Source organism: Lutra lutra, chromosome 1, assembly GCF_902655055.1.
Source record: "Lutra lutra chromosome 1, mLutLut1.2, whole genome shotgun sequence".
NCBI lineage: Eukaryota > Metazoa > Chordata > Mammalia > Carnivora > Mustelidae > Lutra > Lutra lutra.
In genome coordinates, this window is record NC_062278.1 from 219,841,790 (window position 1) to 219,868,466 (window position 26,677).

A 26,677-nucleotide genomic window follows, 5' to 3' on the forward strand; every position below is an offset into this window, starting at 1 on the left:
AGGGCCCCGTGACACCAGGATTTCAGACAACTGGCCTCCAGGACTTCGAGAGAATATGTGTCTGCTGTTCCAAGCCACTCAGTTCACGGTCCTTGGTGACCGCGGCCCCAGGAAGCCGATTTGGGGACAACAGAGCTGTGGGGGTCTGGGCCCAGCAGGGGCCACTCGGAAGGGCCAGTGCCACAGAAACAACTCCAGACACCCCATTTCCCACACACACCTTGGGTTTTGTGTTTCTACAGGAAATGGGCGCTGGGGCTGGTGGTGTGAGCAGGAGAGACCCTCCCTGCCTCTGCCCTGTGCAGGCTGCTGGGAGGGCATCATCTGTCCCTGTCCCTTGCTGAGTGACCAGGATGGAAGCTGCACGGCGGGGGGTGGGGGGCACGGGCATCTCACTGTCCCTGGCTCCTGGAGGGGGCGGGGGCTTGGGCAGTGCAGGTGGCCTCACTGGGGGCCCTCGAGAGACAGGGCGGGTCTAGGCTGGGCAGGTAGCTGCCCCCACGGGGGAGCGCTTTTGCGGTGGCCACGGAGGGGACGTGCACCCACAGCCTCCCACTTGCTCTAGGTCTGGGGTGAGCACATGTATCTCGGGAGGGGCCAGAAGCTGCCAGTATCTGTCCTTGTGGGCAGGGTGGTCTCTGCCACTGCAGGGCCGGAGCCCCCCAAGATGACACGAAATGAATGGCTGTGTGCCAATAAAACATTATTTACAGAAAGCAGGTGGAAGGCTGGACTCGGCCCACGGGCTACAGGTCGCCGAGCCCGGCCCTGGACAGTGTACTCACCACGCTGGGCACCCATCCGGGGTCTTTCTGACGGGCCATCCCTCAAAGGCCAGATCTTTTAAACATCACCTCCTAGAAGAGTCTTCCGGCCATTCTCCGACAGCCACTGTGACCGCCAGGCCTCACTGCATCTCTGCCTGTTTCCGGTCCATGGGGACATGCGTCACAGCCATGCTTGGGGTACCCTGTGCTTTCCTGAACCCCAAACTCCAGAGAAGCAGCAGCTGTCTTTCCCTTGTCCTCGGGCCTCTCTCCAGGGCCCAGCACAGGCCCCGGCATGACCCCCATGGGCTCTGCACGGTCGCATGTCTGAGGGGGAGAGGCCGTGGGCCCTCTGTGGCCATGCCAGGCCACCTGGGTCAGTGGCCCGCTCCCGGGGCGGAGAACAGACGGCACAGTCCAGCCTTCACAACCGCCGCCCACCTCCCCACAGCAGCCGCGAGAGGGCGCCCGTGAGCAGCCCGGTCAGGTCTGCCCTTCCCTGCCCTCTGCCCTTCAGGGCTCCCTCCTCCCTCAAGGTCAAAGCCCAAGTCCTCCCCTGGGGTCCCTAAGGCCCTGCACTACCCGTCCCCATCTCCTCTCTGTCCTCCCCTCCTCAGTCTCGCCCTCACCGGCTCTGCTCCAGCCACATGAGCCTCCAGCAGGCCAGGCCGGGAGCTGCCCCAGGGCGTTCACAGACGCCACCAGCCACATTCCACCATCTCCTTCAGGACAACCCGTGTGAACATAGCACCTTTCTCCCTGTTCCGCTCTTTCTACGTCACCAGAAGAGCCATACTTACTGGCTGCCTCTCCCAGTCTTGTTGGCTCAAGGACAGGGATCAGACCCACCTCACCCGTGCCACAGGCCCAGGATTTGTCACTCATGAAGGGAAGGGGCCCCATCGCATCCCAAGCCTGGGAGACCCCACGGTCTGGGCGGGCTCTTGGCTCAGACGCTCCCGGAACCGGGCAGTCGGGAGGGCAGTGGGAGGGTGGCCACTGGCCCCAGACAAGCAGGGACTGACTGTCTTTCAAAGGGGACCCTCTGCGCCGGCCACAGCTGCCCCCAGCCTGCCTGTGAGTGGAGCCCGACAGCCTCCGGCAAGGGGTCGGCGGGAACACGAGCGGAGGGCAGACAGACAGACACGGGCTGGGGAAGGAACGGGCCCCGCATTCCCACCTGCATCCCCCTGGGACGGCCTCCCCTGGCTCCGTCTGGGAGCAGGTGGCCCAGGACCACCCCCCTCCCCCCCCACCTGCCGGCCCCCACCCAGAAATGAAGACACCGCCACGACAGCGAGCTGTAATTCGCAGTGCTCACGAGCCTTTAATTCATTATGAACCTAGAGGCAGGGGAAATTAGGCAAAAATACAGCGCATCCTTAATCTCGGGTGGGAGAAAAATCAGAGTGGATGGGTTTTTTTGTTTTTCGATTTTGTACATAGACACGGATATACCTTTGCAGGGAAATGTGCGTCTCCCTGTTGAGCCGCGGCCTGTCTGCATGTCACCCTAGACCCAGAAAGACCCCCTGGGTCTGGCCCCCCCCACCCCCGACCCAGAGGGCCAGCCCGCTTTTTGTTCTCTGTACAATATAAATAGCATTTTCAAACTACATATGAACACAGTGCCGCGTCTGGGCAGGGAAACCCCCACATCCCGGCTGACTCCCCTCCGGGCCTCCCGCCCCCGCCCCGCTCCAGGGCACCTGCCCCCCGCCCCCCCACCAAGCAAATGAAAGGTTCCCGGCTCATTTACATTCTTTCCGTTCTCCTTATAATAGTTCTTTCTGGCCTGGCAACCATCAGAACACTCTTTTTTTTTAAATTTTTAATTTTTTTTTTTACACAAGCAAAATTATGCTGTCGGTCCCTGGGCAGGACAGCAGGGGCCCTCCCACAACGGGAAAGGCTCCCCGGGGCAGGGGGCGGGGGGTTCCCAAGCCCCTCGCAGGCACGCTCTCATAAATCCAATCTCCAGCTCTCCGGAGGCGGGTCTAGTTCTCTCCGGCTGCCCCCCCAGACGCACAAATCCACGCTTCCCAATGGGACACAGGGTGCCACTGGCCCCTCAGGGTTCAAGGTGTGCGCCCCTCTGCACGCGGACAGCAGCCAACGCGGGGGGCCAGGGGGGTGCCTGGGTGGCCAGAGCCCAGGGACACAGGCCTTGCCCGCACAGGGAAACAGCCAGACTCAGGCCACCCGGAGGCCTGCATGGCCCTGCGTCGTCCCTCCCCAGCAGGCTACAGGCAGCCAGCCACCCACCTGGCGGGAGGAGGGCAACAGGAGGGCCCCCGGGCGGTGCTGGGGACACTCTGTGGGCACCTAGCCCTTCTGCAAACACTGGAGGCCTCAGCCATGCGGTGGGTTCTCACCAGGGGAAGAAGCAAACCAGAGGAGAGAGTGTTTATTCTGTGACAGCGTGCGTGGACCGGAGGGGGACTCCTGGACCCCCATGACGACGGTCGCCTCCAAAGTGCGCGGCCGGCCTCCTCCTGTTGGCACGGAGCCGTGGCGCGGGCCGAGGAGGCGGTACCAGCCGCCCAGACCTTGGCCAAGTCATGGGGAGACAAGGGCCAGGCCCGCGACCATGCCGCCCCGTTGCCCTGCCCAGGCCTCCCTGCTGCTCGCGGAGACAAGCGAGGTTTTAAAACAATGACAAACAAACAAACAAACAAAAAAAAAACGAGATGCTTTTATCTCCCTCGGTGTATCTTGGTTCTGAGAAAAAGAACATTTTTGTTTCGTTTTGCTTCATTGTTAAAGCCACAAATCTAGAAAACAACGTTGGGGATTTTTTTCCTTTTCTTCGTTTTCCTTTTTTTCTCAGGTTTTTTTTTTTTAAACAATAGGTATTTCTAGAAAGAGCCTCACAAAGGTGATGTCTGTACACAAGTCACAATCTCAAAGGCTGCTCAGGAGGCAGGCAATGCAGTAGCACCTTTTCGAGAAGAAGAGCTTACATGGTTTACGGATCTGAGTCGTGGGGGGAGGGTGGCGAGTCCCCGGCCGGACCCCCCAGAGCCCGCGTGGCCCTGCTCCCTGAGTCCGGGCCGCGCGCCGGCGTCCTGCTCACTCCTGTCGCCGTGGAGCGGGGCGGCCGCGCGCGGAGGTAGCCTCTCGGGGCCGGGGGAGGCGAGGACAGGAATTCACAGCAAGCAAACGCCAGGGCCCGCCGCCGCCTGCCTTGCTGGGCCAAGGGGTCGCCGGGCGGCTGGCTGTCCTAGAACGGGGCCCCGGGCCGACACTGCGCCTGCAGGAGGCTCTCCATGAACGCCAGGTAGTCCGGGTTCCGCCCTGAGTCCTCGGGGGCCCGCGGGGTGCCCACCCGCGGGCGCTTGGCGGCCTTCACGTCCTCCCCCGAGAAGGCGGTCTCCTGCGGCGCCCCCGTGCTGAGCGACTGCAGGACACCAGACAGCACAGCGGTTAGTGGGCGGCACGTCGCAGGCCCGAGGTCTGTGTCCCCCCATCATCTGTCCGGGGCTGGCCCCCGAGGTGCCGGCAGCAGGAGGTGGGGGGTCCTTGGCAACGAGGCCAGTGCCCTTAAAGCAAAAGGACCCCCTGGAGCTCTCCCTCTCCCTCTGGCCATGAGAGGACACCAGGAGGAGGCATCTGTGAATCAGAAGTCACGGTCCCCTGCCACCAACTCTGCCCACGCCTTGACCTCAGACATGCGGCCTTCAGAACCGTGAGAAATGCCGCCTGTACCGTAAGCCCCCAGAAGTGGGGCTTCGTTACAGCAGCCCCGAGAGACTGACCCGGGGGCTCCCTCTCCCAGGGACCTTCTGAGAGTGACACCAGGTGGTGACCAGGGGTGGCTGCTCAGCGCTTCTGCCTCTGCGTGAACCCCCAGTCCTGCGTGTGTGCCTCCTGGCAGGCGGGGCCCAGGGACAGGGGCCCCCGCCCTCCAGCCACCAGCCCCAGGGAGAGCGGGCGGCCTGCGCCCGGTCTGTCCCGCCAGATGGTGGCCACGAGGAGCAGCCCGGCCTCGTTGTGTCTGGCAAGCCTCATCCTTCCCCGCGGGAACCTCCAGTCGGAGGTCAGCGGTCCGACCCGCACCGGTCCCCGCTTGGACTTGGAGCTCATTCACTGACCGCCACGGCTGCCCGCGCCCCAGAACCTTGCCTTCAGATTACACACTTCAGAAAAACAAGCGCAGAAGGCCTGGGAGAAAAGGCCAGTGACTGTCTCTCAACCCTGGGACTCGCTGTTCCCTTTGAAAAGGGATGAGCTCTGCCGAAGCGTGTGCCTGCGCCGCCAGCGCTGGGCCCGGATCTGTATTCAAGCAGCCACCGCGAGCACAATGGCCGGGGGCCGGGCTCCTGCGGGTCTGCCTCCTGCTGGTGCGGCGGTCACTGGCCCTGGAACCCGTCCTTCCTGCCACTGACCAGGTGCCCTCCCGGGGAGCACAACGAAGGGGAGGTCGAGGCCTTTCAGAAGGGCTGCTTCCCTGAGGACCACCAAGGGCTTCGGGGGCCACTTACCAGCCGCGACCGGACCCTCTTGGGGAGCTCCTCGTCCAGGGTGAAGATGTCCCCACGCTTCACCGTCAGCTGGGACCCGTCCTCAAACTCCACCTGCAAAGGGCAGCAGGCGTCAGGCATGGCCTCTGCTGCCTCCCGAGGGGCGCCCCCATTGTCGAGGAAGGGCAGGAGGCACGGGGTATACAGGGGTGCGGTATGAAGAGCTTTGGGGGCTGGCACACACGGAGAGCGCGGACCGGCCGAGGACGAGCAGCCGTCGACTTGGGCGGCTGGAATGCGGGTGACCCTCCTCCAAGACCACCGGCTACTAAATCATTTCTCTCCCACCGTCGTGAGAAGAAACTCGCAACCATCCGGGTTAAAAAAAAAAACCAGGGGCACTGAACTTTATGCTTAAAAATGCTTTTTAACACAGTAAACCCACGTTACGTCTGTCATCTCCCACACGCACAACCGAAGACGTCTCTCTGGGAAAACGGCGGCCAACCGAGACCCCCAGCTCCCAGGTGTAACAAGGCCTGACCGTGTACGCCGGCCGGGCAGGAACTGGCCAGGGCCCCCCGCCCCCCTCACCGCCCGCGGAGCAAGGCCCCGCTCACCTGGTAGACGTGGCTCGTCACAGAGGAAATGAACCTGGCCTTGTACATGTTGCCGTCTGCCCACCGCAGCTCCACAAACTCCCCCTCAGGCGGGGGTCCCAGCCGGACGCAGTCCCTGCTCTGCAGGGGAAGAAGGCGGTGGGAGGTGAGGCCCCGGGCGCCCTGGCCTGCTGGGGTGCGGCCGGCGGCTCCCACACCGCGCTGGGCACGCTCACCCGTCTAAGGGCCGGTGCTGGCAGCGAGGAATGCGGTGGCGGGCCAGGCCCGAACTCTCATGGTCACCGTGTGGGCACAGGGGCCCCCAGGCTGAGGGCCTGTCTGGAACTGACCGCCCTCTGCTGTGTGTGTGCAGAACCCACCCTGCAGAGTGGGGGGCCCCCTCCCCTCGCCCGTGCCCCCCCTTCCCCGCGCCGCTCACAGTAATGCTCTCCGGGTACAGGTTGTCGCTGTAGGACCCGTCGTCGAAGTTCACCTCGTAGAAGGTCTGCGCGCTGGAGCCAATGACCCGGCAGCGGTAGTAGAGCCCGTTGCGGTTCTTGGTGATGACCGTCTGGCCCAAGGACACGGCCCTCAGGAACTGGGCCTGGGGGCGGAGTGGGGGGGGAACAGGGCTGCGTCAGCACGCGGGCTGCGGCTGCCGGGGGGCGGGGGGGAGGGCGGGGGCGGGCGGGGCACTCACAGGGTGGCCCCCTGACTTGTGCTTGAAGCAGGTGATAGAGACGACGTAGGGCCAGTCGTCCGGCTCCATGAGGACCCCAGCGGCGTGGGCACAGGTCACGTGGAAGGAGGTGGAGCAGTGCTCGCACGAGCACTGGATGCAGGCACCCGACACCTTCTTCATCCGCTTCCGGCAGTACACGCACTTCTGGGGGGACAGCAGCAGAGGAAACGGGGCTGGGAGTCTCCCCGGAAAGGCCCTCGGCACCCAGGGCGGCAAGGCAGCGGCCCCCGCGGTGGGCAAGGGGGAAGCACGGAGGGCAAAGCCCGCGGAGCGCGGCGTAGTGGCCGGGGGTCTCGCCCTTGGTGGAGAATCCCCCGAACTGAGCCAGGGGCCACCCCTGGAAATACTTCTGGAGTCTTTTCCACACGCCCTCTCTGTAGGGCTGCCTGGGACAGGCACTGAGGAGCTGGCCACACACACGTCCCTGAGCTGCCCGAGCGAGGCCCCCATGCGCCGCCCCAGGGACGGACCCCGAGCCCAGGACACTCAGGAAGAGAACCAGACGCAGGAGGCCACACGGGGTATGAGTCCATGCGCGTGACATGCCCAGACCAGGCTCCTCCACGGACGGGACGGGAAGGGGGCTCGTGCAGGCTGGGGGAGGGGAGGTGACAGCTGATGGGGATGGGATTTCCTCTTGGGTAGATGGAATGTTCTGGAACTAAATACTGGTCATAGTTGCCCAACTCTGGGAACGGATTAAAAAAGCTACTGAACTGTGTACTTGAAAATAAGGAATTCTACCTCAATTTTCAATATAGGGCACCGTGGAGTGGCCTCCTCCACGAGGGAGCTCCTCACCCCCCCCACAGGACACACACTGCGGGACAGCACCCCCGCCAACGGTGCCCGCGCCGTCACTCTGAGCACTTACTCAGTGGGCCTTTATCGCTCTGTAAACCATGTTCAAAAGCCAGATAAGCAGCTCAGCAAAGGGCGCCGCAGGAGCGCGCCCAGCACCGATCGATGGCAATGAGATCTCGTTATTAAACTGTCGATACCTAATCCCCGCCAGCCTGCGGGGACACGCGCGGACACCGCAGGCGGGAGCGGCGTTAACCCTCCAGGACTGGGCCTCCTCGCACAGGTGGGAAAGCAAGAAGACATGCGGCAGCCCCAGGGCAGGGAGCGGGGATCCCGCCACCAAGCCAGTGGGGCCCCAAGCAGCCTTGCTGTGCCCGCTGCCGCCGGGCCGGACCCCACCATGGAGAGGCGGAAGAACCCGCGGCCAGGCTGACAGCACAAGGCATTCCAGCCCACGGGTGGCAACTCCTTGCTCGGAGTTTCTGCATCCATTAGAACAAGGGCCAGGCCCTCCCACCCCCGCCACCTGGCAGGACCCCAGGTGCTGGGGGGGAAGGGGGTGCAGGAGGGCAGCAGATGTCAGTGGAAAGCAGAGGTCTGGGGGAGCTGCGGGCCACTGTGGGGGGGATGACGCTGGCCAGGGAGGGTGCTCCACCTGCAGACCCCCCAAAAACACACACACCAGGTCCCACGTCCTCAGCCCGCCCCTCACACCCACTCCCCTGCACCTGCCCAGCGTCCTTGTGTGGACTGACGTGAGCCCTCCACCTCAAAGCCGGGCCGGCAAGGGAGCAGAACAGATCAAAGTGTTTGGCCCCCACCAGCCTGGCCTCTACCACTCTCACAAGCTGATCCTTCCCCCTCGGGAGTCCCCACCGGACTCCAACGTTCCTCCGGGGACCAGCCCAGCCTGGTGATGAGGGCGAGTGTGGGTGACGATCTGGCGAACCCAACAGGTAATGTGCGTTTAGGCCACTCTGCTAGCCAGGACCCCGCAGTGCCCAGGGCCGGAGGCCAGGTAGTCCTGGGGACAGACAGACAGATGGGGGCCAGGAGTGGCCATCCCTGAGCCTGCGGCCAGGGCGTCTGGGCAAGCAGGAGTTAACTGCGGGCTTCCTTGCAAGGCTCCATTAGGCAGCACAAGTGAGCCTCGTGTAAAAGGATTTTTAATTCATCGTTACAAGTGCTGGTAATGAAGAGGCTGCAAGCTGGAAATGTCAGATGATCCATAAAGCATCTGGGAGGGACGGTCTATCTTGGGCACCACGCGCCGCACCATCACCCCACCTGAATAATGGAGCCTTTTACGCCCGAGCTCCTGCAGGAGCCCCCACCGGCTGCGGCCTCTTCCTCGTCACCCATCGGCACCTGGCGGGACCAGCGCCGGCCACCCCTGCTCCACGGCCAAGGCCCCCCATCCCTCCCACGCGGGTTCCCTCCGCCTGCCCACTCGACCCTGCCAGAGGGCCCCACGCCTCTGGGCTCTGAGCACCACACCCCCAAGGGACTCCCTTGGTTGAAGCCCGCTCTACCACGTGCCTGCCCTCGGCCCCAAGAAACAGCTGGGGTGCCCCAGGCTTGGGGAAAACCAGGGGGAAAAGCCGCTGGATGCTGTCAGAGGCCACGAGACGCGCCCCTGGGTGTCATGCCCCCGCACACATTATCACAGCAGAGCTCACCAGGCAGGGCAAGGACAGGCCTGAGAGCAGGAGCTGGGCCGAAGATGGCTTGACCCCGCGCTGGATGGTCAGGCCCAGTTCATGCTAGCCATGAGGAGCCCACGCAGGTGGCCACGAGCGGCCCAGTGTACAGACGGGAAGGCCAAGGTCCACAAGGGTCAAGGGATCCGTCCGATGTCACGCGGCAGGCCAGTGGCCTGCTCACAGTCATGCTCTGCCCATTCTAGCTGTTGCCCCAGGGTGACCACCACTGGCGAGGAGGTGGCGCAAGCCCCTTGAGGCCACACTCCGCCCCCTTGAGGCCACACTCCGCCCCCTTGAGGCCACACTCCGCCCGAGGCTAGCTGGGTCCTCCTTGTAGAAGGAAGGACCATGTGCATCGGCGGGGCCAGCTACAGAATTCCTACAACTCCACGGCGAAGAAAAGCAACCCCCGAGTTAAAAATTAGCAAAGGACGTAAACCGGAATTTTTCCACAGAAGGCGCACAGACAGGTGGCCAACGGGCACATGGAAAGACGCTCACTATCTCTCACCGCAGGGGAAAGCAACCCTAGCCGCACTGAGATGTGGCCTCACCCCCCGCAAGACCAGGACAGCTCAAATCATCCCCACCATCGGCGAAGATGCGGGGGAAGGGGAGCCCTTCCCACCGGTGCTACGGGTGGGAGCGCAAACGGGCGCAGCCGCGCGGGGAAAACAGCGTGAAGAGTCCTCAGGAAGTCACATACAACCAGCAGGGGAACCTGGCTGGCTCCGTTGGTAGGACATGCAACTCCCCGTCTCGGGGTTTTGGGTTTGAGCCCCGCATGGGTTACAGAGAGGACTTAAAAAAAAAGTTAAAAAAATAGAACCACCACACAATCCAGTAATTCCACGACAAAGGGACTGACCCAAAGGAAACGAAAACAGCATCTCCAGGAGGCGTCTGTCTCCCGGTGCTCACAGCAACCTCATCTGCAGCGGCTGGGACACAGAAACAGCCACACGTGCACCAGTGGAGGAGCGGATCGGGATGCGGCGTGGCCACACGAAGGAGTATCACTCAGCCACAGGAGGCAAACACTGCCATCGGCAGCCGCACAGACAGACCTCGAGGACATCACACACAGCCACGGGGATGGGCCCCAAAGCACACGTCCTGTGTGACCCCACTCACAGTCAAACTCCTGGACACACAGAGCAGAAGGGCGGCCACAGGGGCCAGGCGGTGGTGGTTCTGTACGCATCGAGGCCGGTCGGCCTGGTGAGCAGGCCGTGCTCCATTGGCCGCATGACCACTGCTGGGGCACCGGGAGGCAGAGCGCGGAGCTCCTGGTAACCAGACCAGCCTGGGGCGCCAGAAGGCACGAGCTGCGCACGCTGCTTGGCTGGGTCATGGACGTCTCTGCACAGAGACCCCGGAAGCCAGGGACCTGGGGCACCTTCAAACCAGACTTGATGGCATCCGGCTCCCGAGCGGCCGCCCTGCACCCCCGGGCGAGACACGGGGCACCTACCAGCTTCCACCGCTGCTCAGGGATGGCACTGATGTCCACGGGGTGGCGCTCCATCACGTTCAGGAAGCGCGCTTCGGGGACAGCAATGGCACAGATCACATGGATCCACCTGCGGCGGGAGGCTGGGGTCAGGATTCCGGAGGAACCCCGCCCCCGGGCCCTGGGACCATCTCACAGCTCCTGCGGGGCTTACAGGACCTTAAGGGGCATTCTGGGCCAGCGGCTCCTCCTGGTCCCCACTGCATTCCTCGGGGCCCAAGGCCACACACCCAGGGGGGCCCCTGCCACCCACCTCCGGTCGGTCGTCATCTGCAGGGCTCCTCCCCGCAGGTTGCAGAGACAGCACTCCTGTGGGAACCAGACGATCCCGTGGTGAGGGGCGCAGGGTGCCGCCGCTCTGCCCTGGGGCCCACCGTCCTTCCAGTTCCAACTAGCGGCTGCAGATGGGACGGGGTGGGGGGCTCCACCCCCACACTGTCCAGGTTGAGGAAACCGAGACCAGGGGAGGCGGCCAGCCTGAGGTCCCCCGGGGCCCGGGCCCAGCTCCCCCCACCCCTAGGCCTCAAGGGCTCCCAGAGCACCACCCAGCTGCGGGGGGCGTTACCGCAGTCCAGGCGTGGGCCGTGCACCGGGAACACGTCCAGCCTTCGTTCACCAGCTCGGGGCGGATGCCGTAGCAGCCTGCAAGACAGGGGAGGGGCCACTGAGGCAGGGCGCACGCAGAGCCCACAGGGCCCATCTGCAACTCCGCAGCAGCATTTAGGGCAACTGTTCTCCCCGTACTCTCTCCCTGAATCCAGGCCACTGCGCACAGCAAGAACGGTCTGGAAATCGCTCGTTTGGAACTCAAGTAGGGCGAGGCGAGCAGGCCCCCTGCTGGGCAGCCCTTGCTGGCTCCAGTCCAGCAGAGGAGGCCCAGGCTCTCCAGGCCAGGGGAGGCCGGCAAGCCGGGGAAGTAGCCAAGCAGGCACACGCAGTGCAAAGTGGGCCTCACGGTCCTGCGGTTGAGACGGCTGACCTGAGCCGGGTGGGCCCTGTGTTCAGGCAGAGTCACTACGTAGGAAGCCAAAAACTGGAGGCCCTGGGAGATGCGGGTTTGCTTAAGACCTTGGTCCTGGTTTAGAAACGGGCAGAGGGGCGGGGAAGTGGGGGGCAGAGGGTCAAGAGGCCATGCCCTAGGTCACCATCCGACAGTACCCTCGGCTACCTGGGGTCCTGTCACCTGGCAAACAGGGGCTCTGCCGGCTGCAGTGGGCCAAGGCCAGAGACAGAGGGCCCCAGGGGGAACACAGGGAGACAGCAGGGCAGCAGAGAGGTAGCCTTCTGCTGTGTGCCCCAGAGGCCCCGAGGGACAGCAAAGTGTGCGAGAGCTGGAGCCTGGCCCCGTTCTGAGCCCTGGGGACACTGAGCCAAGCTCTAGGCCTAGTGGGGGCCGGGCTCCTGGAGGAAGAGGGGTTCCACCTCCCTGCAGGGCCCGGTCGAGACCTCTGCCTTCCGGCCCGTCGCACCCACACAGCCCTACTCAGGCCCCTCCTGAGGGTGGGCTAGGCCTGGGCCTAACGGTGCAGGAGCACGTCTCACGCCTGCACCCAGCAAGGCAGAGCAAACAGGCTCCCGGCCCGGGGACGATACAAGCTCTGGGCAGGCCTCTGCAGGGGCTGGTGGAGATCTGCAGCCGCCTTCCTCCACGGGGCGGCCCACGGAGCTGGACCGCTCCAGAAGCTTCCTTCCGGTCCTGGGAGCTCGAACTCACTGCTGCTACGCCTCACGCCTGAGAAGGGGCAGATGCCCACTTTCTCGTCTCGGGCCAAGTGGGGCCCTCGGGCTCTGGGAGAGGGTGGTCGCCCACAGCAGTGGGAGATCAGAGCCCTGGACCACTCCAGAATTTCAGCTTTCCCATCTGACTCCTGCCCCAAAGTGCACAGTTCGACAGTGTCACGGCACTCTGAAATGAGGGAACGGACACCGCATTCCTTCCTGCTGCTGGCCAGAGCCCAGGGCGAGGACAGGCCTCGGTGGAACCGTCAGACTCGGCCAGGGGGAAGGCCACTCCATGACGTGAGGTCCTGTGACAGCCCCCAGACGGCAACCCGGGGAAGGGGCCTGCTGGCTCCGCAGACCCAAGCCAGGGAGGGTGAAGCAGGGGAGCCCCTCAGGGAGGGGCCGCCCCCGGCCACCGGCCCAGCCGCAGCACTCACTGGCGTGGACCTGCAGGTAACACTTGGCGCAGGCGATCAGCAGGCTGGTCCCGTCGTCTCCGATGTAGGAGCTGGCGGGGAGGGGCTCCGTGTTCTCACCGCTGGCCGTAAAGCACATCTCGGGGACCAGCGGCCGCGTCTTCTGGCCGCTTTTGGAAGGCGGAGCAGCCGAGGGACCCTCCCCGAGGGAGGCCTGGGGAGCCTCCTTCTCAGTCTGTAGGGACTGGAGGAGGAAGAGGAGGGAGCTACCTTCAGAGAGAAGTCCAATGGGGTGGGCAGGACAGCGGACACAGGCAAAGCAGGCCGGGCACGGTGGCCATCCTTGACTCTGCCCTCTACTCGCCCCAAGCAGCCCTGGCCTGCTTCTCACTCTGCCCTGCAGTTGCCTCATCCCACCCTCCTAGCTCTCAACCCTGACCCTACAGCCCTCAAGAGATCCTCTTCGAACACAGTCAGACCCTGTCTCCCCTCCCCCACTGAAAACCCTCCCACTTAGGGTCACACTCTGGCACATGGCCCTCGATCAAGCTGCTCCAACCACACCAGCCTCCTCGCTCGGCCTCTAGCACCCCAGGAGCCAGGCACCATCCCACCCCAGGGCTTTTGCATGTGCCGTTCCCACTGCCAGAACATTCAGAGGTCTGCTCCTGTGTGTTCTACAGCCCAGCCGGCCCACAAGACCAGTGGCCCCCAGCCCGCCCCTCACCCCTGCTCCATGTGTTCTTGTGATCCTGACCATGACTGACACTGTTTCACCTGTGAATCTATACAGAGGATTCTCTCCAACTCTGATATATGTCCCGTAAAGGCCTCACTAAGCCCCCAGATCCCATCTCATGAAGAGATCATGATGAAAACGTCCTGCTCGCGGCACCCAGGTCCCGCACCCTCCAGGCCCATCTCGACACCCCCAGAGGAGCAGCTGCACTGCTCCTGAGCCGGGAGGGGAGAGCCCTGCTGGAGGCGCCCTGCCTGGCATCTGGGGTTAAGGGTACGGCTGGTTCCCCATCAGGCAGAATGCCCAGGCACGACGTTTGACCCCTTCATGGGGCAAGTGAGGCCTGGTCCCTGACTCTGAGAGCTGTGACAGCAGAAACCCACACTGGACTGTGGGCACATGAAACTGAGCCACTGGACGCAAGGAAATTCGTATCTCAGGCCGGAGTCCCCAGCACCCTGACTGCCAGCAGCACTAAAGGGGGTCACGCCTAGAGAAGGCAACTGTTCTGTCCTGTCTGCATGGAGACGGTACCCCACGCAGCGTGAAGCAGCAGGGTCCTCAGGACAAGCACGCTGCCCTCGGCTCGGGGCACAGACCTCGGGGCGACTCAGCTAAGTGGGCACTGGACTAGGAGCCTGGAGACTGAGTCCTATCCTCCAAGGACTCACAGTCGAGGGGCTTATAAACAGAGAGAATGGGAGCAAGAGCAAAGGTGGGCGGGAGAGCCTGGAGAGGGCATTGTGCCCGGGGACAGCAGGTCCAGGAAGGCTTCATGGAAGAGGCGACAGCTGAGCAGACTTAAAGAATGAACAGAAATCTGTCTGGCAAGGCAGGGGGCTGAGGGGGTGGGTGGTTGGGACCCTGGGGGTCAGGAGGGAGCACACTGTCACTGTGTGTGGAGGGGGTGGGGTTGCGGGGCCAGATCCCAGGGCAGAGGAAGGCCGTGGGGACATACTGATTCTGAGGCCCGTGGTAAACCTGGTGGAGTTTCCAGCCAGGGACCACATGGCTGGTGTGGCCTCCCGAACATGTGCCCAGGGCTCAGTGGGGCACCAACAGGAAAGGCTCCTGCCAGGGCAGGGGAGGGAGAAAAGAGCTAGAAGACAGGTCATGGGGGGGGGGGGGGGCTGCAGGGAGGAACCAGAGGTTAAGGGGGAAGGATCTGGTGGATGACGGCTTGAGACAGAGAGCGGGGAGAGCCCAGGTCCCTGACTTGAGAAACGGGACAGAGTGGGGCCCCGCTGAGAACAAGTACCGGGCTCACCAGAGGTGCCCTGGGGCTCCTGGGTGGTGTTAGGGCACTTGCCCTGCCCCCCACCCCAGCCCCGCTCCGCCTCTCAGCTGGGCCCACCGTGGCCAGCCCCATGCTGCTCCTGGCCACCCGAGGCCCCGCCCCGCCCCGCCCCCAGCGGCCCCACTTCCAGGCCCACTGAGAAGTCCCTTTCTGCTAAAACGCAAGATACCGGGCTCTCCCAACCTGCCTTCAGCTTCATGTGCCCCCGAATGCCCAGGGCTCCCGCCCATTGCCCCCCACACCTCGGCCACCTGTGTTCTCAGTCTCCACCGCCCGCCCTGCGGCTGCCCTGCACCCACCTGGCTGTAGGGGTAGAAGAGGGTGCAGATGGCGCAGAAGGGCTCGGTCAGCGCGGCCGCGGCATTGAACTTCCTCTCGGCCTGGAAACTGGCAGCCTTGTTCTTCCACTGCAGGGAGAGCAAAGGCCTCAAGGCCTCGGGGTCACTCATGTCCTCCTCCCCGGAGAAAGGGAAGGCTTCTAGAGGAAAACAGGAGGGTGGGAGAGGGCGGAGAAAAACCTCGGCATGGCTGGACGCCCAGAGGAACCTTCCTTCCCTGCCCTGCGGCTTGGTACTGCTGCGAGCATCGGTGGTGACAGGTCCCCGACCTCAACAGAGCCAAGAGAGGAGCACGGCCGGGGGGGGGGGGGGGGGGCAGTGTCACTCCAGCACATGCGGGGACTGCCACAAACAAGATGACCCCCCACCTCGCCTGCTGCTTGCCACCGCGGCTGGTCTCACGTCCCAGCCAGCCATGCCCCAATGTCCTCAAGTCCCGCTGCTGTGTTTCCTGAGGACATGGGGCTGAGCACCCCGAGAAGCGGGGTGCTCATTCCCGAGGCCCCAACCTTCACAGCCGCCGGGCCGGCAAGGCACGGTGGGGAGAAGCCCTGACTCCCAGGCGTGGGAACCAGGACGCCCGAGAGGGAGGCGGCGGTCAGCGCAGACCCCTCGGGATGGACGTGCAGATCTTCTACGCCCCAAGGGGCTGGGCCAGACTCAAGGGCCAAGACTGCTCTGCCGGAGGAGGCCCCACACAGGCCTAGGCCCCCTGCAGGTGACAAGAGCTGCTAGCCTGCCTTCTGTCACCAAAGATCACATGACACACGCCGGGCTCTGGGGCTCCCGCGGGTCTCACAGAGAAGAGCCACGGCTTCACCCAAGGGGCCCACGGAGTGGGGGTGTGGGAGGCCTCAGAGGCACCTTCTGGAAACAACGCCAACAGCCTTTAGCTGCCTGCAGGGCTCTGGCACGTCTGGCCCTCCCGCGAGCTGCCCCTCCTTTTGGGGCTCTGGCCCTGCAGATCCCAGGCGCCTCCCAAACCCCTCTTCACCCTAGTCCTCAAAGCCGATTCAGAATGAAAGGAGCTGTCCAGACGACATGCAAATTCCACAGGCAGCGTACACGGAAAGCAAGCTGGCTTAGCAGGCTTTCTGCAAGAGGCCATGGCTCAGCTCTCAGCAGCATCCCGGCCCCAGCTCCTCATCGCCTTTGTTCCAACCTCCCCCACGGACAGCTAGGGCCACCGGGAAGAGCCCAGGCGAGCAGGCGGCGGGGCCCCAGGTCAGGTCATGCGCGGCTCAGGGAGCAGCTGCCCTGCTGCTCCCACACATGGGCCCGGGTCGCAGAGCCAGGACGTGTCCGCGGGGCAGTCCTCACACCCACCCAGCCCCGCAATTCTCAAACCCCAAGTCACTTCTCAAAGCCCGATGCAGGGGTGCAACCGGCACGCAGGGCACAGGCATGCCCTTCAGCTCCCTCGCTCGCTGGCCCGCTCTGTAGCGCCCCGGGGGCCTCCTCTGCACCCAGCACCCCAGCAGATCCCGAGCCTGTGAGAGAAGGCAGGATCCTCGCCCGCCCGGGGGCCAGCTAGGGACGCAGACGCACAGGGCCCACGGGAGCAGGGGGCGGCCAGCCCAGGCCTGGGGCAGGGGGCTTCCGGCGGGGACCGGAGAGGTTCTCACAGAACATGAGAGCAGGGGCGTGGCCAGAGCACAGGCACAAACAGCTGCACACAACAACCCGACCTGGCATTCCCGGCACCCGCCGTGGGCTCGCCACCATGGGGCGCGCCTTCCCGGCAGGATGCCTCACAGGACCGGCAGCCCCCATCTTCCAGACAGGGAAACTGAGGCACACAAAGATAAATGGCACCTGTGGTCTTGGGCTCCGGGCAGCAGGCTGTGGTTTGAGCCCCCAACAGGTCATGGTGTCCATTTCAGGCCGGGGGACCAGAGCAAAGCAAACACCCCAAGGTGGGAAGCGGAGCCCCCAAGATGGGGGTCATGCCCTGGGGTGTCTCTGCAGGGCGGCCGGGGCATGGCTGCAGGGAGCACTGCAGGCCGAGCAGGGGCCACTGGGTCAGGCGTCCTGCGGGGGGTGTGGGGGCCTCACCCTCGTCACTCGAGGCCTCCTGCTTGACCACGGTCAGTGGGGAGCGGGCGGGCGGCTTGCCCAGGGGGTGGCGGCGGCTCTTCTTGATCTCCATCTTCAGTTTGGAAAACGTGGACGGAGCCTGGAAGCAGAGGAGGCGGCGTGTGCAGAGGACCCGGCCGCGAGGCACCGTGGAGCCCGGCCCATCAGGACAAAGCCAGAGGCCTGAGTCCCCGCCCGCAGGGGTGAGACCCCTGGAAAGGGGATGGCCGGGAGCTGCTGGGGCTTTTCTGTGATGAGCTGCGGGGGCCATTCCCGATGAGAAGGGCCAGGGTGGGAGCACGGGGCAGAGAGGACCCTCGAGCCCGAGGGCCCCCTGCCGGCAGCCCCCCTACCTGTACCTCGCCGGCTCCGCTCTCCTCCTCGGGACCCGTCAGCTCCATGGGGGCTGCCTGTTCCTTCCAGGTGGGGCCCCTCTGGGCAAAGTGCTCAAAGGCCTGCTGGCAGGACACGCGGCCCTTGTCACACGCCGTGCCGGGCCGCGGCACCACATACAGCATGGGGATGATGGGGCGCGGCTTCACCTCTGGCTCTTCGCCAGGTGCCTCGGGGGGCACGACGTTGAGAGGTGGCGGCAGGGGGTTCTCCTCAGCGGGCACAGGGCCCGGGGCCAGTACCGGGGGCTCCAGCTGGGGCGGCGGCCGGGACACCTCCTCGGCGGGGAACTGGGTGGGTGGGGGCGGCGGCAGCTGGGGCAAGAGGGGGTGGTGGGGGTGCGGAGGACCATAGCTCTTCTTCCTCCTGTCGCTCCTGGCCTTGGCCGGCCGCAGCTTGCCCCTCCCATCTTCTGTGGAGAGAGAGGAAAGACAGGTCGAGCTGCGGCCTGCAGCTGCGCACTCTCCTGAGAGCCCCCACCCCACCGGCCAAGGCAAGAAGTGGCTTTCCCCCGCAAACACACGCTTCCAGCAAGTTCAAACGGCTACCACGTCCCCCTGCGTCCCCCTGCCGGGCGGCTGGAAACCACCCACACCCAAGCCTCGGGGCAGCCCCTGGCCTCCGTCCTGCTTCCGCCAGCTGCTCTGAGGGCCTTCTGGAACAAGGAGTGAGAAGGCAGCCGGGAAGAGCTGCTCTGTGCTTCCGAGCTCCTGACCGGGGTGGGGGGGTGCAGGGCCCGCCCCCAGCGTCCTTCCTGGGGAGTGTGGCAAACGGAAGATGGGATCCGGGCTCTGTATGTTTCCAGGGTTCCTGCGTACAGCCCGCGCCATTTTTAGAAAGTGCCACCTTGACCAGCAAACGTGGAGAAGTGGACACCTGAGCAGAGCGCAGGAGCCAGACGGGCTTGGAGGCCACCACGGAGGGCTGCCGCTGGGGGGTCCCCGATTGGGCAGGTCAGGGAGGGAGGCGTGGCCGCAGCGGCATCCTAACTCGGGGCCAGGACATCCGGCGCAAGTGAATGTGCTACGGTATGTCGGGCAGAATTTCGGGCCCCAGACAGGCCCCGGTCCCAGCTCCCGACTGCGAAAAGCAGCAGAGACTCTGCAGACGTGGCCGAGGATCTCGGCCCGAGAGGGGGCCCCAATGCGCCCAGTGCACTAACGGGGATTCGGATCCATAGAAGCCCGGGCTCCTTGCCGGCTGCGGTCAGGGGGAGGGTCACTGTGGCGCCGCAGGCTCTGATGATGGAGAAGGGGCCGCGAATGGAGGATGCACCGCCCCCGGAAACTGGAGAAGATGGGAACACAGTCTCCCCTGGAGCCTCAGGCCTGGCCTGCCGCACTGGAGAATGGGCACGCTGGCTCAGGCCCTCGCGTGTGTCCCAGCTTCTCAGGGGAGAGACGTCATGGAAGCAAAGACCATCTGGTCTGCCCGGGGCCGAGGGCTTCCTGAGAACCCGGGATAAGTTGGTCAGCCTGCCGAGGCTCTGGGCCAGGCCCCTGGCCCTTCCCACCTCTCCCCACTGCCCCCCATCTTCCTCCTGTCTTCGGCCAGCACACATCCCGCGTTTCTCAAGAGGTTCCACTGGTCCTAAGTACAAGGGGATGCCCGCCCTGGCCTGCCTCATGCCCCAGGTCCTGAGCATCACAGGGGCCTGCGGCACTCCTTGCCCCACCCATCACCCTGCTCCGCCTGGAGGAGGCCCGACTGCTCCCTAGCCCCGGCCGCTGCCACCTGCACCCCAGGAACGGTGATCTGGCTGAGGCAAGCCCCTACCAGACGCTCTGCTCCACAGACAAAACCATTTCTGCCCTCCAGATGCTGGGCTTGGAGGGCCCCTGCAGCGAAAGGCAGCCTGTGGATGTGGGAGAGGGGAGCGCGTGCTGGAGGGGGATGCGGAGGTGGGGAGGAGATGTCGGAGGGAGAGGCGTGGGGGCAAGAGATGGGACCGGGGAAGAGACAGAGCAGGGAGATGTTGGGGAGCTGTTGCACTAGGTCGGGAGAGAGACATGATGTCAGAGGGGGGACATGGAGGGGAGAGGTAGGGAGGGATGGCAGGGGGCCCCAGGACATCAGCCTCACGGGCCGGTGGCAGTGGCGAGGCACGTCATGTCAGTTGTTCTACTAATTTATGGAAAGGGCAACAGGCCTGCCCTATTGTGTAAATGGTACTTTTTTTTTTTTTTTTTTTTTTTTTTAAGATTTTATTTGTCAGAGAGAGAGGGAGAGAGAGCAAGCACAGGCAGACAGAATGGCAGGCAGAGGCAGAGGGAGAAGCAGGCTCCTGCTGAGCAAGGAGCCCGATGCGGGACTCGATCCCAGGACGCTGGAATCATGACCTGAGCCGAAGGCAGCTGCTTAACCAACTGAGCCACCCAGGCGTCCCTAAATGGTACTTTCTGATCAACAGCTTTGTTCTCTGAGGAAACTCTATACTCCCTCAGCCCTGATCCGGCCGACCTCTCGAATGGAAATCACACTGAGCGCTGACCCTGCCTGAGGATAGTGGGACCGACTCACTGTCGGTTCGCTCCCCAGCAAGAGGCTCTGCTGGCAAAAGGGAACATGCCAGGCCCCTGGGCTCTGGCAAACCACGGGGATGCACACCCAGAGCACCGTTTTAGGGGACAAGCCAGTGACCAGGAATGATACCTGGGTGCTTGGCGCTCTGTCCTTGACCTGGGGACCGCCACAGGCCCAGGGCAGGGGCCTCACCCATGGGACTCTCTCGAGCCCCTCACATGCCTGGGCCTCAGGGAACCTTGAAACGGAGCAGGTGACAGTCACATAGACGGGGCTGAGGGTCCCAGCCAGGGGTCTCCCCAGCATGTGAGCCTCTCCCCGCCACCAAGAATGGGAGGGACTTCCCCTCCAAGCGGAGGCTCTTCCGGCAGGTTTTTGGAAGAGTGGGCTAAGTCAGAGCCAAGCACCCATCCTCCCAGCTTTAGATCTGAAAGGCCTGCTCGGTTGGGGAGCACACCTGTACGGCCCCCAAGTTCACCAACGGGAGTGCACGAGAGCATTTGGAAGGTCCACGCCCCTGAGCTCAATGTCCGCGGGGCTGCTGCCGTGGAAGGAGGGCTGGGGAGCCACCCCGAGTTGCTGCCCACTTCAGAGACCTCCCCCAGCCAGAAGAGCCAGTCCTGATCCCCAGAGTCCCAGCCATTCCCACGGACGCCACCCTCGTCCTGCACAAAGCCCGAGGCAGGCATGCCCATGGCCAACTGAGGCCTGAGGCCTGGCCGAACTATGCTGGGGACATGTGTCCTGTGTGACCGGACAAGTGTGCAAGTGTAACGCAGAGCCCCTCACACACTCGGGCCCAGCCTCCACCCCCTGCCGGCTGGGGCACCCAAACACACATCATGGCGTCAGGCCAGTCCTGACCCCTGCGGCTCCATCACTGTGGGGAGCCCTGGCACTCCCTCCCTGAGCCCTGGGGACTGGGCCAACCTTGAGGCCCTGAGAGGACACGGCCCAGGGTCTAGAGCCTGTCTGGCCCACGGGGTGGGGTCCCTCGTTGCATGCGTGCCCCACCCAGGAGGGACGACAGCGCAGTATGAAACCAGCACTCCCGGGACCCAGCGCTGTCCCTGCTCCGAGAAGGGACCATGGCTGTACCGAGCCACAGCAGGTGGCTGAGTTCCCCTGAGATGGCCATGACCCTCCAGGAGGAGGGAACCCCAGATGGCCCAGAGAACCAGGACGGCCACGGGCTGCCATTCTGCTCTTGGGTTTGGGACCCCGGAGGTCCACAGTGGGGGTGGGCGGAGTTTGCTGGTCCAGGAGCCGCGCAGGGCTCTTCCTAGACCACCCGGCCGCGGGAGCAGGGCAGGGACCCCAGCAGCGACCCCAGCCCCAGCCAGCCCTGAGGAAGCTTCCTCCTGGGGACAGTCAGTCCCGGTGCCGTCCGGTACAGAGCAGCAGGCACCTACACGTGGCGCGGAAGTGACAGCATTCACTGCTGTCACTGAGCAAACTCAAAACAAAAGGTCCCACTGCTTGCACAACGTGACCCTCAGCGCTTCGAGCTTTCAGGGACATCAAGCAGGCATTAAAGGAAATCTGGAAAGCACTTTAAAATTTTCCACTCGCCCCGGACTTGTATCTGCTGTCACCCCTGACTATGAGTACTTGTTTATTCAATGAATTCAGTGACCTCCCCTCCAGTGGCTGGAGGATGGCTCAGAGGACGCTTCTGCCCTTGGCACAGGCTGTGGGCGCCACATCCGACAGCCCAGAAGGAGTGCTTCTGCTCTAAAGGGGCCACATACCCCCAATCCTCCTTCCTCCAGGCCCTGGCGTGGGGCAGGGGTGGCGTGTCTGGAACGGGGGAGTGTGCCAGCCCCAAGCAGACACCACCCCGCCCTCCCTGGGGTCCATGTGCCCCGAAGCGCTGACAGGGTTCCAGGGTAAGACTGGTGGGGAGAGGACAGGGAGGGGCTGCAGACGTGGGGAAGATGGTTCCCTAGGAAAGGGGCCTCGACAGGGCAGCTCTCCCTCGGAATCCTGAGACTCGGGGAGACCAGGCCCCTGGCGTCCCCAGGACGGGACTGGGCACAGGCAGCCAGGAGCGGGGGAAGCCCCAGGCGGGGGGAGGGGTTGTGGGTGAAAGGCAGTTGTCTTTATTAAAGAGTCAGTGGGTTTGGGTAAAGACTCATTAAGATTACGTGAACAAAAGCAAGCAAGACTCCGTGGCTGAGCAGTTGGGTAAGCGCAGGGCGCACGAGCAGGCGCACGAGCAGGCGCCGAGTGTGCTGTTCTCCCGGCGGTGCGCAGCCAGCCTCAGGCCAGTCCGCTCAGGAGGGAGCAGAGACGGCACTGGCCGTGAGGTCTCCTTTCCACGCTCCCCAGAAGGGCCCCACAGACACCTTCATCGCTCGTGAACACCTGAACCACTCAGCCGAGGAGTCCCCTTGGGCTCCCAGCTGGGCCCCAGTGAGCTGTTCCTACTCAGGCAAACAGCCATGTCCAGCGAAAACCCAGTTTCCTCCCTGCCCCAGGCAGCCTGTCCCTCCACCAGCCTGACTGCATGCCCTGGCATCAGGGAGGAGGTCTCTCATTCGACCCAGCCCACAGTGCCCGCCCAGGCCAGGGCAGGTCACTCACCACTCTGGTCCTCGCCAGCTCCGCCGAGTCTCCCAACTCCTCGGGCCAGAGCCCCCCACGGGCCACATCACACGTTCCCCTCTCCCTTTCCCTGTGGCTCCATGGCCTCCAGGGTCAAATGCAAACACCTGATGAGACACCAGGCTCTGGCCCCCGAGCTCAGCTCAGAGAAATTACGATTTGCCCAACATGGCCCAGGCTCCGGCCGCCGGCCTCGTCTGTCGGGACAGGTGTCTGATCACGGGCATTCCTTAGGTCTCATGGCACACAGGACAAGGGTGCAGGGCCTAGAGGCCCATTGCTCGGGAACACCATGTGCCCGCCTGGACATGTGCCTCCCAGCTTCCCCCCACCCCCACCTGAGGCAGCCAGGGCGGAGGAAGGCACCGCCGGGCTTCCTCCACCGACTTCAGCCCTGCTTTCTCCCTGTGCACCCCAAATTCCAGTTGTGAAGTCCTAACCCTGGAACTTGGGCTTCTGGCCTCCAGAGCGTGGAGGCCATAAAGTCCTGCTGAGGAGGCCCGCAGCCCGGGGGGCCTTGGGGACGCCTGCCTCCGCGGACTCCAGTGCCCGTGAACCGTGCACCATCCGGCTGAGCGTGTTCTGACTTGAAATAAACGGACAAAGCGGGTGTGCGTGGAGCGGGTGTATGCGCTGGGACATTCGAGGCTCCGTCTGAAAGTCGCCGTACCCGCCCCGCCCCGCCCTGGGAGAGAATGGTGGTCTCCATCTCTGCTACCTGCTTGCCCCCATCCTTCCTGCGCCCCAACAGCCAGTCTGACGTCCAGTCGGGCAGCCTGGCCTCTGCTGATCCCTCTCCTTCAGACCCTTCACCCCCATCTGTACTGAGGTCTGTACACTGACAGCGGACGGGAACCGTCGCAGCCCTGGGAGGAAGCTGTGTCTCCTATCTGCTGAGCAGCACCTCCTCTGAGCCCCAGACTATACCCTGGGACGGAGGATCCCCTTGATGTCGCGTCATCTCTGACACCAGCCACGGGACATGCATATGCACCTGGTGGGATTCTAGCACAAGACTGGCAGAGCCGTGCCGGGCTCACGTGTCCCGACAGCCAGCCAACCGGAGGGAGACTGAGGACCGGGGCAGAACCTTCTGGTGACCTCTGCCTGAGCTGCGGCTGCCAGGGTGATCTGCCATCCAGCCTGCTCCCCTTCTCCCTGGGGAGCACCTACCACATGCACGCAGGAGAGCAGGCGAAGCTGTCAGCGGGGAACATGAGAACAGCGTTGCCACAGACTGTCGGCATTTCTGAGACCCTGTCCCTCCTGCTCCCCAGAATGCCAGCCAGCCGCCTGCTGATGTGGCCGCAAACAGCAGGGTGCCCCCTCATGGGGACGGGCGTCGCCTCTGTCATGGGCTGAGGGCTGGTGTCCCCCCAGATACAGACGCTGCGAGCTGAAGCCCAGTAGGAGGCAATGGGGGGATGCGGGTGGCGCCCCCGGGAGCGGGATATCGGGGCAGCCCAGCTCGCTCCTCCCCACAGGGAAACAGACGGTGGCTGGCACCGGAGTCCGGGGCTCCCAGCCTCCGGGGTGCACGCCGCTTTCAGTGCCCCCGTCTGGCTCCCGCTCACAGCAGCTGCGGCAGGGACAGGCCGCCTTCAGTTTCTGGGAGAGGAGGGTCTTCTCACAACAACCCCTCAAGTGTACGTTTTTAGGAGACACCCCACCCTGCCGAGGAAGCAACTGCATCAGACCCTTAAGAGCAGGGACCCTGTGGCCACAGAGATGCGGCTCGGGGTCAGGAAGGGGGTCCCCAGCCAGCACCGACCTTCCGTGGCCTCAGCCTCCCGACCCTGCGGCAGTGTCAGTTGGGGCTCCTCCTCCTCCTCCTCGGGGTCCGCCTCCTGCGAGGCCTCCTCCTTCAGGCCGCCAGGCTCCTCCAGGAGCGTGGCCCCAGTGGCCCCTTCCCCTGGCAACTTGGGGTCTTCCGGCTTGGGCTTCTTGGGCTGGCTCCTTTTCCGGTGGGACCTGGAGAGGGACGGTCATCAGACAGGAGGTCAGATGACTGGGAGAAGTCCCACCTGTGTGCCCCACCACCCAGCCGGCAGAACAGAGCCCCAGAGGGGGCCCCAAAGTCACAGGACCAGCTCAGGGGTAGGGGAGGTGGAAGAGGGACAGGCACGGGGGCTGTGTGGGGCAGAGCGGGTGCCAATGACTAGGACATGGGATGATGGGGGTGCTGGCTTGGGGGTAGGGGAGCTGGATGGGTGACAGGCCCAAGGGACGCGTAGGGCTGAGCAGGTGCTGATGACTGCGAGGTGGGATGGTGGGGGGGGGTGCTGTCTCAGAGGTAGGGAGATGGACGGGGACAAGCCCGGGGGCCGCGTGGGGTTGAGTTGGTGCCAATGACCAAGAGGTGGGATAATGGGGGGTACTGGCTCGGGGGTAGGAGAGCTGGAGGGGGGACAGGCCCAGAGGCCACATGGGGCTGAGTGGGTGCCAATGACTGGGAGGTGGGATGGTGGGATGGTGGGATGGTGGGGGGTGCTACCTCGGGGGTAGGGGAGCTGGGGTGGGGACAGGCTCAGGGGCCGCGTAGGGCTGAGCGGGTGCTGATGACCGGGAGCTGGGATGGTGGGGAGTGCTGTCTTGGGGGTAGGGAGGTGGACGGGGACAAGCCCAGGGGCTGCATGGGGTTGAGCAGGTGCCAACGGCCGGCAGGTGGGATGGTGGGGGGCGCAGTCTCGGGGGTAGGGGAGGTCGAGGGGGGACAGGCCCAGGGGCCACATGGGGCTGAGCAGGTGCCGATGACTGGGAGGTGGGATGACGGGGGACGCCGGCTCGGAGCCGCTGTGGGGGTGGAGGCAGGGGGCAGTCGGAGAGGCCTGCGCAGAGGGGCGAGGTGGACTTACGGCGGCCCCGGCCTCCTGGGCTGCTCTTTCTTCCTTTCTAGACTGGCCTTTCTGTCCTCCTCAGTCTTTCTCCAGTGTCTGTTTTCTTTCAGACTAATTTGTCTAGAATGTAAACGTCAGGGAGTTTTTCTCTAGCACTTCTGCTGACTCCCCGGGTGCCTCGTCTAAGGGCCTTGCCTGGGGCACCTGCCCGGACCCGTGGCTCCGTGTCCCTCACTTGCCGGCCGCCGGAGCAGGGCCTGGTCTCGCTCAGGGGTGCAAGCATGTGGGGGCGGCCCTTGGCCTTCAGCCCCAAGAGGAAAGTCACCTGAGGCTCGGCGACGGCTTCTCAGCGCAAACCGGGGAATCAGTAAAAAGGAATGAAGGAATGCAGGCAGGCTGGACGGCCCTGCAGAGCCACGGCCCGGGCCTCCCTGTCCAGCCTCAGGAACTGTCCAAGGAGGGGACAGAGGCTGGGGTGTGGAGAAGCCTGCCTCAGACACGTCACCGGCACCCTCCAGGGGTTGGGGTGACAGCCCTGTGAAACCCCAGGCTCACGTCTCAAGACCCACAGCCTTTCTTCTCCCTGAGGGTCAATAAAGCCAAGAGGCGCTGGCTGCAGCTTCCCGCCCCCTGGGGGCTCTCCGTGTGGCCCCACTGAGGTCAGTCTGGACATGGAGACCCTATGGGGGTTCCTATGGCAGCTGCACCTCCAAGGACCAAGAGGTCACCAAGCAAAGCAGGGCCTTGTGACTGGGGTCAGGTGGGGGCCTGGGGAGGCCTTGAGGGCTCCCAACGCCAGGACCGCCATCTCCCACCCAGGGGTGCCCACGACAGCCCTGCTGTCCCAGGACACAGGGGCCTCACAGTTGCCTCATCACCTCCCATGTCTGCCCCTGCCGGCTCCTGGCGGCGGGGAGGGATCCCCTAACTGTCCCCTAACGGTAACTGCTGCTGGTCCTTCTCGCTGCTCAGTTGCCTTGCTTGAGGGCCCCCTGGCTTGCCGCTGCTCATCTCCCCTGAGCCCAGGCGAGGCCAGGCTGACAAGCCCCGGGTGATGTTTGCACACGAACCACTCCAATGACAAAAGGCGGAAAGCAGGGAGCATTCCGGGGGAGGGAGTGTCATGGGCAGAAGCATG

The 26,677-nt window shown here is 64.3% G+C and overlaps 1 protein-coding gene across 2 annotated transcripts in view; it reads right to left on the bottom strand.

Annotated features, from left to right (window-relative positions):
• Window positions 1-2,069: 2,069 nt before the first annotated feature.
• The window catches only part of KDM4B (lysine demethylase 4B), a 133,650-nt gene continuing 109,042 nt past the window's right edge, over window positions 2,070-26,677 (bottom strand). Inside the window, exons 12-25 of one of the 2 annotated variants that reach the window (XM_047708836.1) lie at window positions 25,558-25,659; window positions 24,474-24,673; window positions 17,533-17,984; window positions 17,159-17,279; window positions 15,065-15,243; window positions 12,751-12,973; window positions 11,157-11,233; window positions 10,845-10,900; window positions 10,553-10,661; window positions 6,530-6,715; window positions 6,269-6,433; window positions 5,851-5,970; window positions 5,252-5,344; window positions 2,070-4,167 (exon numbers count right to left, since the gene is read on the bottom strand). In XM_047708836.1, coding sequence (XP_047564792.1) covers window positions 3,991-4,167; window positions 5,252-5,344; window positions 5,851-5,970; window positions 6,269-6,433; window positions 6,530-6,715; window positions 10,553-10,661; window positions 10,845-10,900; window positions 11,157-11,233; window positions 12,751-12,973; window positions 15,065-15,243; window positions 17,159-17,279; window positions 17,533-17,984; window positions 24,474-24,673; window positions 25,558-25,659 — 2,260 coding nt within the window. In that variant the 3' untranslated portion in view covers window positions 2,070-3,990. The remainder of the gene's footprint in view (window positions 4,168-5,251; window positions 5,345-5,850; window positions 5,971-6,268; window positions 6,434-6,529; window positions 6,716-10,552; window positions 10,662-10,844; window positions 10,901-11,156; window positions 11,234-12,750; window positions 12,974-15,064; window positions 15,244-17,158; window positions 17,280-17,532; window positions 17,985-24,473; window positions 24,674-25,557; window positions 25,660-26,677) is intronic. The other variant, XM_047708855.1, reaches the window with a different exon arrangement.